A 12,854-nucleotide genomic window follows, 5' to 3' on the forward strand; every position below is an offset into this window, starting at 1 on the left:
CAACATCTCCTTCAACGTCAGCAAGACAAAGGAGCTGATTGTGGTTTACAGGAAACGGAGGGCCGAGCACGCCCCCATTCACATCGATGGGGCTGAAGTGGAGCGGGTCGAGAGTTTTGAGTTCTTCGGAATCCACATCACTAAGGATCTATCATGGTCCAAACATATCAACACAGTTGTGAATAGTCGTCTACTATTTGACTGCAGTTTCCTTCCAGTTCCCAAACTGCATCAAATCAAACTTTATTAGTCACATGCGCCGAATACAACAGTGAAATGCTGAATACAATAGGTGTAGACCTTACTGTGAAATGCTGAATACAATAGGTGTAGACCTTACCGTGAAATGTTTACTTACGAGCTCTTAACCAACAATGCAGTTCAAGAAAGAGTTTAAGAAAATATTTACCAAACAAACTAAAGTAAAAAATAATTAAAAGTGACACAATAAAATAACAATAGCGAGGCTATATACAGGGGTTACCGGTACCGAGTCACTGTGCTGGGGTACAGGTTAGTTGAGATAATTTATACATGTAGGTAGGGGTAAAGTGCCTATACATAGATAATAATCAGCGAGTAGCAGCAATTTTAAAAACAAATGGAGGGGGGGGGGTCAATGAAATTTGGTCCGGGTGGTAGCAGTCTTTTGGCTTGGGGATAGAAGCTGTTAAGGAGCCTTTTGGTCCTGAACTTGGCACTCCGGTACCGCATATCGTGCGGTAGCAGAGATAACAGTCTATGACTTGGGTCACTGCATATAGAGTAGAGCTCCAACAAACCCAAACCTGCTGGACTTAACCGACAACACTTATGTGATTCACTCAGCTCAGACTGTCAGACTCTTAAGCCTCTGTGAGAAAGCAAGAGGTGCACTTTCTGCCAAAAGTCTCACAGTTTCATGTGTCTTTGCTTTCCACTGGTCCACTTGCCAAAGCTGATAGAAAACATCCTGAGGATTTTCATGGGAACTCTTCTTTTTTTTGTTGGTCAAACAGCAAATACTGTGAGCATGTCTGTCGGACAGTCACAGTTGACATCTTTTTCTGCCACTTTGTGTGTGTTTGTGTGTGTGTGTGTGTGTGTGTGTGTGTGTGTGTGTGTGTGTGTGTGTGTGTGTGTGTGTGTGTGTGTGTGTGTGTGTGTGTGTCAGTCTCTCATTAGTAACAGTCTGCTGTAACAGAAAGGGATATTGCACTTCCTTTTCATTTGAAAGACTATACTGAAACAGTGTTTAAAAAAAACAGGGCAAACTACAATTAAATAGCCAACTTCAATGCCAACTACACTGAAACTTCAACTACAATAGCTAACACTGAAATATTGTTCTAAAGGAGGCATATATCAGCATTGAGGGATTGTTTTCATTTCCTCACACGTAAAGGGGGTCGGTGCATTAACTCCCGCTTGAAAAGGCTGCAGGTCTATGTTTGCTCACTATGTTACACTGAACAAAAATATAAATGCAACATGGAAAGTGTTGGTTCCATGTTTCATGAGCTGAAATAAAAACATCTCAGAAATGTTCCATATGCACAAAACATATTATTTATCTCAAATTTTGTGCACAAATTTGTTTACATCCCTTTTAATGATTATTTCTCTTTTGCCAAGATAATCCATTCGCCTGACAGGTGTGGCATATTAAGAAGCTGATTTAACAGCATGATCATTACACAGGTGCACCTTGTGCTGGGGACAATAAAAGGGCACTCTAAAATGTGCAGTTTTGTCACACAACTCAATGCCACAGATGTCTCAAGTTTTTAGGGAACGTGCAATTGTCATGCTGACTGCAGGAATGTCCACCAAAGCTGCCAGATAATTGAATGTTCATTTCTCTACCATAAGCCACCTACAACATTATTTTATAGAATTTGGCAGTACATCCAACTGGCCTCACAGCCGCAGACCACGTACATTTATAGCGTCATGTGGGCGAGCGATTTGCTGATGTCAATGTTGTGAACAGTGCCCCATTGTAGTGTTGGGGAATGGTATTGGCAGGCATAAGCTACGGACAACCAACACAATAGCATTTTATCGATGGCAATTTGAATGCACAGAAATACCGTGACGATATCCTGAGGCCCTTTGTGAGACCCATTTATTTTAAGGTATCTGTGACCAACAGATGCATATCTGTATTCCCAGTCATGTGAGATCCATAGATCTATGATGAATTTATTCAATTGACTGATTTCCTCATATGATCTGTAACTCAGTAAACATTTTGCATGTTGCGTTTATATTTTTTGTTCAGTATATGTTTAGTATGTGTGCTCTGTGTGAGTAGATCTCAGCAGCATATTTGGTCAGTCTCTCTCTATCTCTCTCTCTCTCTGCCTCTCTCTGTCTCTCTCTCTGTCTCTCTCTGTGCATGTGTGTGTGCGTTCACGTACACTGAATGCATGCTTGCGTGAGAAAGTGAAACATTCTAGGAAACTCACCGGCCGATCACTTTTTGGTGAATATATTGTGTCTGACTCTAAGAGGGAATGTGTATTGTATTTTATTTCTGTCTGAAAGTTAAACTGTATGGTCTACTGAGCCATGTGCTACTATTTGTGTGAGAGTTGTCTGTGCTAAAGTCCCTAGCTGGCCCAGTGGTGTATTTGTTTGCCATCTCTCTCCGTCCGACCAGGTGGTGTGCTCTTGTACAGATGGTCCCTCCATGCTGTCAGTTCCCTTTTCCTCTCCGGATATTCTCAGCATTCTACGGCCAGCGGAACGCAGCGCAGAGAGCAGCCGGGAACTCTGGGAACAGGAGCAGGAAGCTAGCACCGATCCAGTCGTTCCTTGGTTGGACCAAGCAGAGCAGCACTAGACGGGGAGGAGAGATTTAGGAGACGGCTGTCACTGTAAATGGAGCAACATCGCCCTCTGCTGGTTACTCATTCACTGGTCATCAGATCCCACCATAATACACATTTCAAGAAATACAGTATATTGTATATTGTATATATTTGGCTGAACAATAACTTTCCCTAATATATACCTTTATATTACATCTATGAATGGGTGTATCATCTGCATTCAGTTGGTGGCAGTTAACCAAACATACTATAAACTCAACAGCACAAAGTCAAGATCAAGTTTACATAAGACATGATGCCAAGCAGGTTCATCCATCATTTTATTGTGCTCTATGGTAATGTATGATATCCATAGTGTGTTACTGTTGATCAACATATTGATCTGATCTGTGCTGTACATTCTGTGGTTGATCTGTGCTGTACGTTCTGTGGTTGATCTTTGGTTGATCTGTGCTGTACGTTCTGTGTTCTCATCTCCTTTAGTTTGTTTTGAGGAACTCCCCTTCTCCTGTAATACAAAGGCACATTCACATCAGATAAGCAGACTAAAACCAGGTAAATAATGCCTTTTTTGTGTCACTAAAAATATGTTGAAAAACTTAATTTCACAATCAGTACAACTTGACCATGTAATCCCAAAATATATCAGAATGACATGGCAGTGTTCCCTAGGCCTAGGGAAACAACCTTGTTATAACAGACAATATGTGTGTGTCTCTTACCTGGATCCTTCATCACCCCACAGTACTCCTCACACTCCATCTTGGAGTAGAACTTGTTACTGTTGACCTGGCAATAGTCATTTTTATTATCCAGACAGAGACCAGAGTTTGAGTGGAAGACCCAGATCTTGGGCTGTCCAGTGCAGGGCCGAGAATCCATGGGCAGTCTACAGGCAGCTGTAGAGAGACACACACACCAGACAGGAGGAAAGACATGAGGGACAATCTTGTCTCACACGTAGTCTATGGGCATGAACATCATATTGGTTCTTGAAGTGTGTTGAGCATTATCACATCATCAACTAGGTTAGAAGTCAAGCCTGTGTCTCCTACAGGACTGTATAAGCCCACTGAGCTAAAGTGAAGGCATTAGCTCTGTGGAGCTAACGTAAGTTTCAAGCTCTTAGACAAGATGACCCGTAACAAGAGTGTGGTTCACCAGCAGAAAAACCACCACTGTTACACTCTATCCACTCACCCTCATTGCGACAGCTCTGGAGACACTCCCTCTCGGTCACAAAGTTGTTCTGGTTGCCCATGCAGCCTCCGTAGGTGAACAGCTGACAGGCCATACTGGTAGAGTTGTAGAAGTACCTCTGCACCATCCCGAAACAGGGACCTGCGTCCGGCTCGGCGTTACAGGACTCTGTAGAGAGATGTAAAGCGGTGTATTGTGTGTTTTAGCCATAGACATACAGTGGGGTCTGAAATGATTGACACCCTTGATAAAGATGAGCAAAAATAACTGTATAAAATAAATAATTAAAATACCGAGCTATACTGTATGCTACATTTCTTTGGGAAATTATATTATTTTATACATAATACAATTGCTCAGAGAAAGAGATTTACTAATAATAAGTAATAATTATTTTCTCAAAAATGTAGCGGTCAAAATTGACACCCCTTTCAATACCTCACCTAGCGAGGATAATGGCACCCAACACTGGTGTGCATGGCCAAATAACTATATTTTCATGTCATCTGACCAAGCACTGGTTTCAATCCAAGTGCCAATGCACACGGATGATATGAAAATAGAGGCCCACCATGCACTCTCACCTTCACTCCTGAACTTCATGATTCCGGCACCAGAACCCTCCTCAGCAAGCAACTCAGGGAGGACTATGTTCCTCTTGGCTCTCTGGGGACAGACAGACAGATGAGTACTCAGCAGGGTTGGTGTAAATTTCATTTTCATTCCAATCAATTCAGGAAGTATACTGAAATTCCAATTCCAATTATCTTCAATGCTTTTCATTGAGGAAAATGTTGATTTACTTTCTGTAATGCCTTTAACCAAAGCCACTTTTCGATATAATCCCAGACTCTGTCACGCGGTACAACTTCAACATTGAATAATTTAATACAGGAAGTACCGGTGCTGTGATCTCAGGCTGAGGCTCTGATGCTACAGGCTCTGTTCCTGGTACACACTCCCCTGTGGACAGAGAGAGGAGTTCAAAGGTCAAACAATGTCCAGACACATAGTGGATGTATTTGTGCATGTGTGTGCAGGGGTGGACTGGCTGGTCCATATTTTGCCCAGTGGGCCTGTTTAACTTTGTTTTTTTGTGCAAAATTATAAATATTCGGCTAATAATGGGGGCCTGAAGGAAAATGCCAAGGCCGATTTAGAAATGCCAAGGCCGATTTCTGGTCCCAGTCCGCCCCTGTGTGTGTGCCTCTACCTTTGTTCTGTTTGATGATGATTGTGTTGTCATCCATGCCCTGCTCCCTCACCAGCCTCCTGAAGTCCTCCAGGATAGCGGGTGACAGTTCCATGGTGCGACCTGAAGGAGGCAGCATTCTAATTGACTTTTACTGCTTAATATAATTAACACTATAGCTGTTTCTGAGTGGCCTGGTCTCAGATCAGATCTTCTGCTGCTGAATATAACAACACTATAGCTGTGTCTGAGAGGCCTGGTCTCAGATCTGTTTGTGGACCTGCCAACTCCTATAGTCATAATCATATTTGTGTTTGTGCTGCTCTATAGCCAAATCAATTGGTTTTGATTGACTGTATAGCCAAATCATATGGCCGTTGTCGTGACAATCATAATTACAACCAAAGGAGTTGGCAAGACAGCACAAACAGATCTGGTACCAGGCTACTGTCTCAGTGGTGTGAGGTTAAATAAAGGACACTGGAGTGACACTCACTGTATAGCTTGGCAGACTTTGTCTTCTCGCCTTCTGTTTTTTGTTTACTGATCATGACGATGGCGTACTCATCATAGTTAGTGTCAACCACATAGGCATCAACATCAGCCCCCCACTCTGCATGAAGGAAACATGGACTTATATGGTAGGAGAGTACGAGCATAAATATAGTACACAATGCCCATTACCTCTCACCGTTGACCTCTCATCGATTACAAAAATACACAGGCTGCGTATGGAAACATTACTAGCTGTCACATCCTTGCTTCCTCCGTTACTAGCTGTCCTTGTTTCCTTAATTCCTCTCAAAGTGCATTGTAGGAGAGGATCCAAGGTACCTCCCTTGAACATTCTCCTCCAATTAGCTTTGAAAGGACTTAAGAAAACAAGGACAGGGAAGGTCAAGTTTTCAGACATGGTTGAGGAGAGGAAGTGACAAACAGACTTACTGGCGATGTGGTAGGTGAATCTTCCAGGTGTGTCGGTCAGCTTGTAATCACCAGAGATCTGCTGACATGTCCCGTGCCTGCACGTGCACGCACACACACACACACACGCACACACACACACACATGCACGCACACACACGCACACACATGCACGCGCACACACACATGCACACACACACACACATGCACACACACACACACACAGCATATATTGAATTAAAGGCCAATGCAGATGTTTTAATCTCAATATCTGCTTAACAATTAAGTACCTTACTGTTTTTAATTCAAATCTAAAAAACTATTCCTCAAACAATAATTAGGTAGGACTGTCTGGGAGTGGTCTGAGTGAGGGGCCTAATTGGAGGGATATGTAACCTGAAAACTAGCTGTTATTGGCAGAGATTTGGAACTCTTTGTTATTGGTCTAATAACTTATACTGCCTGGTGATGTCACCAGGCAAGCCTAAACTCCACCCATACAAAACCTGCTGATTAGAACGTCCTGTGTAATTGCATTTTATTTAACCAACAACTATGTAATAACACTGATTTTTTTACAAAAGAATCTCACTTTTACAGCGTTCGTCTCAAACAGAAGTTTGACTGCATTGGGTCTTTAAAGCTATGGTGAATCCAGTTCCATTATTAGGTACAGTTCAGAGACACGAATATCAATGTGTGTGTGTGTGTGTGTGTGTGTGTGTGTGTGTGTGTGTGTGTAACCTCACTTATTCATGCTCCTTGTCATGCTGACTTTGTCTTCGGTGCCGCTGGCCTGCAGCTCCAGGATTCCGATGGCTGCATCTCCCTTGTGGCGCTGCATCCAGGGCCAGGTGGACGCTACCGCAATATCATGCCACTTCCCCATGAACTGACCAATAGAGAGACAGATGGAAAGGTTTTAACAACCTGTAATACTGTACTGGGAACAGCAAGTATTTAGACATCTGAGGCGTATAAACACACTAAAATCACAAAATATGCATAGCTTGACAACTCAACCAAATCAGTCTATTGGCCATCAAGTAACGTTACGAAGAATTTTCAAACCAATTACTCTACTGATTATGACTAATAGATCAGATAAGGCGAGAGACAGATCCATGGTCTGAGAAACAGAAGACACTCTGACCTTAGTCAGGTCGAAGTTCTCCTGTGTGGGGAAGAGAGGTTCGGGAAGCAAGGGCACTCCATGGAGGAGGCAAACGAGGCCCAAGAGGAGCGCGAGTACGACAACCTGCTGCATTCTGTCTTCCTGTCTCTGATACCAACGTCTGACTGAGGCTTACCCTGAGCTCTTGGAACTGCTGGGAGAGCTAATCTCTCCACCCCTCCAACCTTTACCCCTCCAACCCTCAACCTCAACACCCTCCACTGGAATAGGCTAGCAAGCCAATGGCCAATGACCATGTGTGTCTACCCCTTCCTGTACCCCCTCAAACTCCAGCATAAAACAAACCGCAAACAGAGCAAAGTTCTCCTTATCTCTCTGTTTGTCTCTGTAACATTGGACTTCTAAGTTAAATTTAATAGGAAAAAATATCTCAAATTTAAGCACAACCGAGCAGTAGCATGCATAGCTAAAACAATATTGGCCCAACGACATTTCTTATACCAATAGACTATTCGAAGAGGTACACAAGCTCTTGTTTGCTGAATTTTAAAAAAAAGCAGCCAATAGAAATCATGGGTAGTTTGAAAGAAGTGCGAACGCGCAATGGCGGTAGGCTATGGCAGGTTAGACCCATACCTTTTCAATCTTCGTGAAGAGAAGTGAAAGCCTTCTGCATCTAAGAAGAGGACAACGAAACGTATTTCATTCAACTGTTGAAAGCAAGGAAGGAATGAAGCAACAATAGAGAGTGAAAGAGATATAAGAGCTATTATATTTCAAAATTAAAATAAAAATAGCTAGCCTATACTTGTAACTTTGTAGGTGCAACAGAATCGCATGAGCTCTCCCTGCTTTATAATGGTTTGAACAATGTGCGTAATTCCGGTCCATATAATACAGTATAATACAACAAAGTACAGTAATACAGTTCAACTGAAAAAGATTAGCCTACTGGAGCTAGTTTCTTCGTTTTACCCAAGAGAGCATATAGCTAGCTACATCTATGGGCTTTCATGTTGTGAGTAATGTGCAGTAGCCTATATCATATACAGTGCATTCAGAAGGTTTTCAGACCCCGTGACGTTTTCCACATTTTGTTACGTTACAATATTTTTGGGCCCTCATCAATCTACACACAATAGCCTGTAATGACGAAGTGAAAACTGTTTTTTAGATATTTCTGCCAATTTATAAAAACAAAAAAACGGAAATAACTTATTTACATAATTATTCAGACCCTTTGCTATGAGACTCGAAATTGAGCTCAGGTGAATCCTATTTGATAATTGATCATGATGTTTCTACAACTTGATTGGAGTCCACCTGTGGTATACCTGTGGTATATTAAATTGATAAGATAAGATCCCACAGTTGACAATGTCTGTCAGAGCAAAAACCAAGCCATGAGGTCAAAGAATGGTGCGTAGAGCTCAGAGACAGGATTGTGTCGAGGCACAGATCTGGGGAAGGGTACAAAAACATTTCCGCTCCATTGAAGGTCCCCAAGAACACAGTGGCCTCCATCATTCTTAAATGGAAGAAGTTTGGAACCACCAAGACTCTTCTTAGAGTTGGCCGCTTGACCAAACTGAGCAATCGGGGGAGAAGGGCCTTTGTCAGGGAGGTGACCAAAAACCCAATGGTCACTCTGACAGAGCTCCAGAGTTCCTCTGTGGAGATGGGAGAACCTTCCAGAAGGACAACCATCTCTGCAACACTCCACCTATCAGGCCTTTATGGTAGAGTGGCTGGACAGAAGCCACTCCTCAGTAAAAGGCACGATAGCCCTCTTGGAGTTTGCCAAGAGGCACATAAGCAACTCTGACCTTGAGAAACAAGATTCTCTGATTTGATGTTACCAAGACTGAATTCTTTGGCCGGAATGCCAAGCATCACGTCTGGAAAAAACCTGGCACCATCCATACGGTGAAGCATGGTGGTGGCAGCATCATGCTGTGGGGCTGTTTCCAGCAGCAGGGACTGGGAGACTAGTCAGGATCGAGGCAAAGATGAACAGAGCAAAGTACAGAGAGATCCTTGATGAAAACCTGCTCCAGAGCACTCAGGACCTGGGGCAAAGGTTCACAATCCAACAGGACAACATCCCTAAGCACACAGCCAAGACAACACAGAAGTAGCTTCGGGACAAGTCTCTGAATGTCCTTGAGTGACCCAGCCAGAGCCCGGACTTGAACCCGATCAAATATCTCTAGAGAGACCTGAAAATAGCTGTGCAGCGATGTTTCCCATCCAACCTGACAGAGCTTGAGAGGATCTTAAGAGAAGAATGGGAGAAACTCCCCAAATACAGGTGTGCAAAGTTTGTAGCATCATAGAAGACAAGAAGACTTGAGGCTGTAATCGCTGTCAAAGGTGCTTCGACAAAGTACTGTGCAAAATGGTCTGAATACTTATGTAAATGTGATATTTCAGTATTTCATTTGTAATAATTTTGCTAACATTTCTAAAAACCTGTTTTTGCTTTGTCGTTATGTGTTGTTGTGTGTAGATTGATGAGGAATAAAGCTGTAACATAACAAAATGTGGAAAAAGTGAAGGGGCCTGAATACTTTCTGAATGCACTGTACAGTATGTATTGGATAACGGCACAATCTTTTGGGCTTGGTCTCATTAAATGTATTTAATGTATGCCTCATCAGGCTCAGTGTAAGGGTTTTCCTCCTCTTTGTCTGAAGAGGAGGTGTAGCAAGGATCGGACCAAGATGCGGCGTGGTAAGTGTCCATGGTTGTTTATTTAAAACATAACTTGAACACTCAATGAAATACAAAACAATAAACGTGAACAAAACCGAAACAGTACCGTGTGGCGAACAAACACAGACACGGAAACAATCACCCACAAAACAACAGTGAAACCCAGGCTGCCTAAGTATGATTCTCAATCAGAGACAACTAACGACACCTGCCTCTGATTGAGAACCATACTAGGCCGAACACGGAAAACCAACCTAGAAACACAAAACATAGAATGCCCACCCAACTCACGTCCTGACCAACTAAAACAAACAAATAACACAAGAACTAGGGTCAGAACGTGACACTCAGGTAGCATCAGGTTTTAATGTTTTTAATCAAGCTCTAATCAAATCTATACATAGGCCTATTTATAAGCTTTATCATGCTTTTGAATGAGACTTCGGGTTTTGGTGGGGCATACCGGGTTACCTGGGAGAAAATGGATTTATTCTCGGGATGGAACATTTGTAAAATACTGGGAAAATATTAAACCCCCAGTGTGTACTCTCCGTCCATCTTCTTGTGCTTCAGGACCACTGCATATTCATTGTAGTTGGTTGGTCGCCTCTACCGTAATGTCCTTCACCTGGTTATAGTCTGGAAAGAACGATGATGTTCAAAGGACTTTTAATATTGTAATCCTTTGATTATCAACTAGATTCAGCCATAGGACAATTTTTTAATGAGTGGATGGTCAGGGGGCCGGAACATAATGACAAATAATTTGTAGACTACAAATCGACCGCAAGAAGCCCAAACAGATATAATAATTCACTAAAACATAATAATCTCAAACTTTGCTTATGTTTGTATATGGTCACATACACTCACCGGCCAGTTTATTAGGTACACCATTCTATTACTGGGTCGAACCCCCCTTTGCCTCCAGAACAGCCTGAATTCTTCAGGGCATTCTACATGTTGGACCATGCTGACGTGATGGCATCATGCACTTGCTGCAGATTGGACGGCAGTACATTCATGCTGGGAACAGCCTGTTTTAGCTCATCCCAAAGATGCTCTATTGGGTTGAGGTCATGTTCCAGGCCATGTTTTTCCACTCCTCAATTGTCCAGTGTTGGGGATTTCTCTCTCTCTTTCACTATGTTTCGAATCACAACAGTTCCCAGATGAAACCAAGATCACCAACTTTGAACAGATATGCTGGTTTGTTATGAAGATGCTGAGAGAAGGCTCTTCTCTTGTTAGGGCAAGCATAAAGCATATGACTTATCTTGTTAGAACAAGCAGAGGACTTCTCTTGTTAAGGCAAGCAGAGGATTTCTGTTAGGGAAAGCAGAGGACTTCTCTCGTTAGGGCAAGCAGAAGCCTTCTCTCATTAGGGCAAGGAGATTATTTCTGTTGTTAGGGCAAGCAGAAGCCTTCTCTCATTAGGGCAAGCAGAAGCCTTCTCTCGTTAGGGCAAGGAGATGATTTCTGTTGTTAGGGCAAGCAGAAGCCTTCTCTCGTTAGGGCAAACAGAGGCCTTCTCTCATTAGGGCAAGCAGAAGCCTTCTCTCGTTAGGGCAAGCAGAAGCCTTCTCTCGTTAGGGCAAGGAGATGATTTCTGTTGTTAGGGCAAGCAGAAGCCTTCTCTCGTTAGGGCAAACAGAGGCCTTCTCTCGTTAGGGCAAGCAGAAGCCTTCTCTCGTTAGGGCAAGGAGATGATTTCTGTTGTTAGGTCAAACAGACGCTTTCTCTCGTTAGGGCAAGCAGAGGATTTATCTTGTTAAGGCAAGCAGAGGACTTATCTTGTTAAGGCAAGCAGAGGACTTATCTTGTTAGGGCAAGCAGAGGACTTATCTTGTTAGGGCAAGCAGAGACCTTCTCTTGTTCAGGCAAGCAGAGGACTTATCTTGTTAGGGCAAGCAGAGGACTTATCTTGTTCAGGCAAGCAGAGGATTTCTCTTGTTAAGGCAAGCAGAGGACTTATCTTGTTAGGGCAAGCAGAGGACTTATCTTGTTAGGGCAAGCAGAGGACTTATCTTGTTAGGGCAAGCAGAGGACTTATCTTGTTAGGGCAAGCAGAGGACTTATCTCGTTAGGGCAAACAGACGCTTTCTCTCGTTAGGGCAAGCAGAGGATTTCTGTTGTAAGGGCAAGCAGAGACCATGTCTTGTTCAGGCAAGCAGAGGACTTATCTTGTTAGGGCAAGCAGAGGACTTATCTTGTTAGGGCAAGCAGAGGACTTATCTTGTTAGGGCAAGCAGAGGACTTATCTTGTTAGGGCAAGCAGAGGACTTATCTTGTTAGGGCAAGCAGAGGATTTATCTTGTTAAGGCAAGCAGAGGATTTCTCTTGTTAAGGCAAGCAGAGGCCTTCTCTCGTTAGGGCAAGCAGTGGCCTTCTCTCGTCAGGGCAAGCAGAGGCCTTCTCTCGTCAGGGCAAGCAGAGGACTTCTCTCGTTAGGGCAAGCAGAGGATTTCTCTTGTTAAGGCAAGCAGAGGATTTCTCTTGTTAAGGCAAGCAGAGGATTTCTCTTGTTAAGGCAAGCAGAGGATTTCTCTTGTTAAGGCAAGCAGAGGCCTTCTCTCGTTAGGGCAAGCAGTGGCCTTCTCTCGTCAGGGCAAGCAGAGGCCTTCTCTCGTCAGGGCAAGCAGAGGACTTCTCTTGTAAGGGCAGGCAGAGGACCTCTCTTGTAAGGGCAAGCAGAGGACTTATCTTGTTAAGGCAAGCAGAGGACTTATCTTGTTAAGGCAAGCAGAGGACTTATCTTGTAAGGGAAAGCAGAGGACTTCTCTTGTAAGGGCAGGCAGAGGACCTCTCTTGTAAGGGCAGGCAGAGGACTTCTCTTGTAAGGGCAGGCAGAGGACTTCTCTTGTAAGGGCAG

General features: G+C 43.4%; 1 protein-coding gene across 1 annotated transcript; it reads right to left on the reverse strand.

Moving 5' to 3' along the window:
- Nucleotides 1-3,121: 3,121 nt before the first annotated feature.
- On the reverse strand, nt 3,122-7,443 carry ambp (alpha-1-microglobulin/bikunin precursor). The gene is given in 10 exon segments (NM_001124386.1): nt 3,122-3,324; nt 3,539-3,715; nt 4,017-4,184; nt 4,601-4,682; nt 4,918-4,979; nt 5,230-5,331; nt 5,705-5,821; nt 6,154-6,230; nt 6,882-7,024; nt 7,286-7,443. Coding segments are annotated over 10 exon segments (1,071 nt in total). The 5' UTR covers nt 7,400-7,443; the 3' UTR covers nt 3,122-3,295.
- Between the last annotated feature and the right edge of the window lie 5,411 nt (nt 7,444-12,854).

Source organism: Oncorhynchus mykiss, chromosome 12, assembly GCF_057628025.1.
Source record: "Oncorhynchus mykiss isolate SJ-2025 chromosome 12, ASM5762802v1, whole genome shotgun sequence".
Classification (NCBI taxonomy): Eukaryota; Metazoa; Chordata; class Actinopteri; order Salmoniformes; family Salmonidae; genus Oncorhynchus; species Oncorhynchus mykiss.